Below are 2,847 nucleotides of genomic sequence, written 5' to 3' on the forward strand. Positions count from 1 at the left end.
CCAAAGAAGCAGATCTTTCTCAAGTTTCTGTGAATGGTAAAAGAACCACCCTCCATTAATAGAAATATATCCTTTAATATATTAAAATCACATGTAAAAGTATGCATCAAAGTGTATATATCCCATGCTAGGTTATTATGAGTACCCTTCTTTAACCACAAAGCTACAAGCACTCACTTTGATGACAACAAAGTCCAATCTTTACAACACACCAAACCGTGTACCTTGGAGAAGAAAACTATGTAAGGGTACAAATGGCATCCCTGGTCATGGAGGAGTCACTCTTCTCTCTTATCCTCCAACCAAGCCCAACTCACAATCGAGTACCAACTGTAGATAGGTGTACATTGCTTTTATAAAGTGTGTTCTTGCTTCCCTGCATGTGCAGGGTGGCAGAACAAGACAATGACTAACACCTCGCTCTCCCACCACAACATCTTTTCACTTTAGGTTATCCTAACACAAACGCCAAACCTGAAGTGTGACCCTCTAAATTCGAATTATTCATTTGATGGGCGGTGGGCACGTTGGCCAAGATGATGATAGAGTGATGGATGGATATGGCCCATAAAGTGGCCATGCCTCGACTGTGTCTGGTCCGCATGGCGCGGCTTCCTGGATCTGTATAATAAAATGCCATGCTAATTCTCCATGACCCAACAAATCATTTCATTCAGCAGAAAAGCTTGAGCCATGGATGTACAGGAGCTCGAAAAGGAAGAAGATGGATGCTTTGCAGATTTAGCAGACCAGATCGCCCTCCTCATGATGGACGACGGCGATGATAAGGCCGAACCTCAGGAATCACAGGTCTGAGTCTCCAACTTTTTCATTTACTGGATCCATCCATCACTAATCACATAGTTTTCTTACTCCATTTTTGCAACAATAGGCCAGTCCAGTTACTTATGCTCTCCAGCAACATCACTGGAATCATCATCTCCCTTGGGTTTCCAACAACAATTTATATTACAAACACCCATTGCAGGAAGATCTCAGGAATATCCCTCAGGTTGGTAATCACAGTAATAACTAATGATCATTATATTTGATTCTTATTAACTAATGATCATTGTATTTGATTCTTACTAATGTATAGATTTGATTTTTATTAATATATTAGTTTCAGATAAATGTTTTTTTGGATTAATTACATTACTCATATTTTTTCTAGGTTTTTAACTAATTAATGTCTGACATTGTTTTGAAAATAAACCACATTAGTTAGTTCTAAATTCAACCAATCTAATGATGTAATTAATCCCAGTGAATGGAGAAAGCTATATGACTTGAATCATAAGTAGACTCCTAGTTCCAGTTAAGCCAGCAAGGAATTCCCTTTACTGATCAGAAGTTAAGAGCAGTCTAACTCGTCAACCTTTGAAGTATTGCTAGAGTAACTGATGATATAGGAATGATCGCTCAGCTGATCCTCATAGATCAAATATTTATCTTCATTATGGATCACAAAAATCTTGAATCTAGTTCTAATTTTTGGGATTCTAGAATATTCTCAAAATCTTGATAAATTTTTCAGTTTTCATTATAAATAGATTCTAGAATATTCTCAAAATCTTGATAAATTTTTCAGTTTTCATTATAAATAACTATTGAGACATTGTGAAATCTTAGAAATTTAATATTTGTAGATTGATTTTCTTAAATTTCTAATTTTATGATGGAAAAACCGTTCTATTGATTTGATTTAATCTCTAGTTTTTATGATGGAAAATGTTATTTTTCATTGATGAACTCAATGATCCTTTTTTTTACTTGCCCCATCAGATATTGCCCGTGGAGATTTTACTTTTGAAGCATCAGCAGCAATGTTGCATATGGGCAAACAGAAATTTCACTTGCCCCAACGCTGTAATTCCTTCATCAGTCTACAATTCGAAGCGGGAGGGACAATGTATTGGCACAGGAGTTTTCATTCCACGTTGCAGGCGGGATTCAAGAAGCAAACGACGTCCATGGTTGAAGTTCTCGTCTTCATAATACTGATGCATAAATTGCTTTAGCAAACAAGTGGTGTAAAGTTAAGTTTGTTGTAATATAATGGAAAGCACATAAGTGAAACTTTGGGTGAAATGCTCTGCAAGTTACACAGCAGCCTGTGATGACTAAATGACTGAATATGTGGGAGTGAATTGGATGTGGTATCCTATGAATACCATCCCAGGAGATTCAACCATTTAAAAAAAGGGGTAGTTTCTCAACTGGAAATTAGGAAGCCTGTGTAAATAAATTGTGTGACATGCAATATTTTTTTAACATAGTTAATCCATCTTTCTCTAAATTGAAAGCCATGACCTACAAATTGAGATATTCTTTGCTAATTTTAGATCTAGCCATGCTGGACATCTCTACTGCAGGCTAGATCCAATTTTGAGAAATGGTTATATGCAGGATGCTCATGACCTACAAATTGAGATATTCTTTGCTAATTTTAGATCTAGCCATGCTGGACATTTCTACTGCATGCTAGATCCAATTTTGAGAAATGGTTATATGCAGGATGCTCATCCTGGTCTTGATCATAATTAAAACTGACATCTTTTACACAAAGAATACCGTGTAGAAAAATTGAACACTTAGAATAGCCACACATGCCCCATATAGCCTCTTCATTAACCCAAATTTAAAGGTGCCCTTAAATCTTAAGACTCTCCACATGAGTCCACTTGTTTCATACCTACAACACGTAGTTGCGTAGGCAATTAGAATGCGACCAAGTGGTTATCAAATTTGACTAGCTGCATCCAAATTCCTTAAATCAAAGAATGAGATGATATTGCTGCTTATATTCATATTCAATCAATGTGTATGAGGTGTCCAATTCAATGT

The 2,847-nt window shown here is 36.3% G+C and overlaps 1 protein-coding gene across 1 annotated transcript; it reads left to right on the forward strand.

The window, feature by feature from the left end:
• The first annotated feature begins 488 nt into the window (after positions 1 to 488).
• Positions 489 to 2,553, forward strand: LOC149234011 (uncharacterized). The gene is made up of 3 exons (XM_089461084.1): positions 489 to 810; positions 893 to 1,012; positions 1,786 to 2,553. Exons 1-3 carry the CDS (start codon positions 694 to 696, stop codon positions 1,996 to 1,998), a joined length of 450 nt encoding a protein of 149 aa, XP_089317210.1. The 5' UTR covers positions 489 to 693; the 3' UTR covers positions 1,999 to 2,553.
• The last annotated feature ends 294 nt before the right edge of the window (positions 2,554 to 2,847 follow it).

The sequence above is a fragment of the Pinus tabuliformis genome, chromosome 8, assembly GCF_031772625.1.
Source record: "Pinus tabuliformis cultivar Carrire ecotype Pingquan chromosome 8, CPIR1, whole genome shotgun sequence".
In the NCBI taxonomy this organism is placed as follows: domain Eukaryota; kingdom Viridiplantae; phylum Streptophyta; class Pinopsida; order Pinales; family Pinaceae; genus Pinus; species Pinus tabuliformis.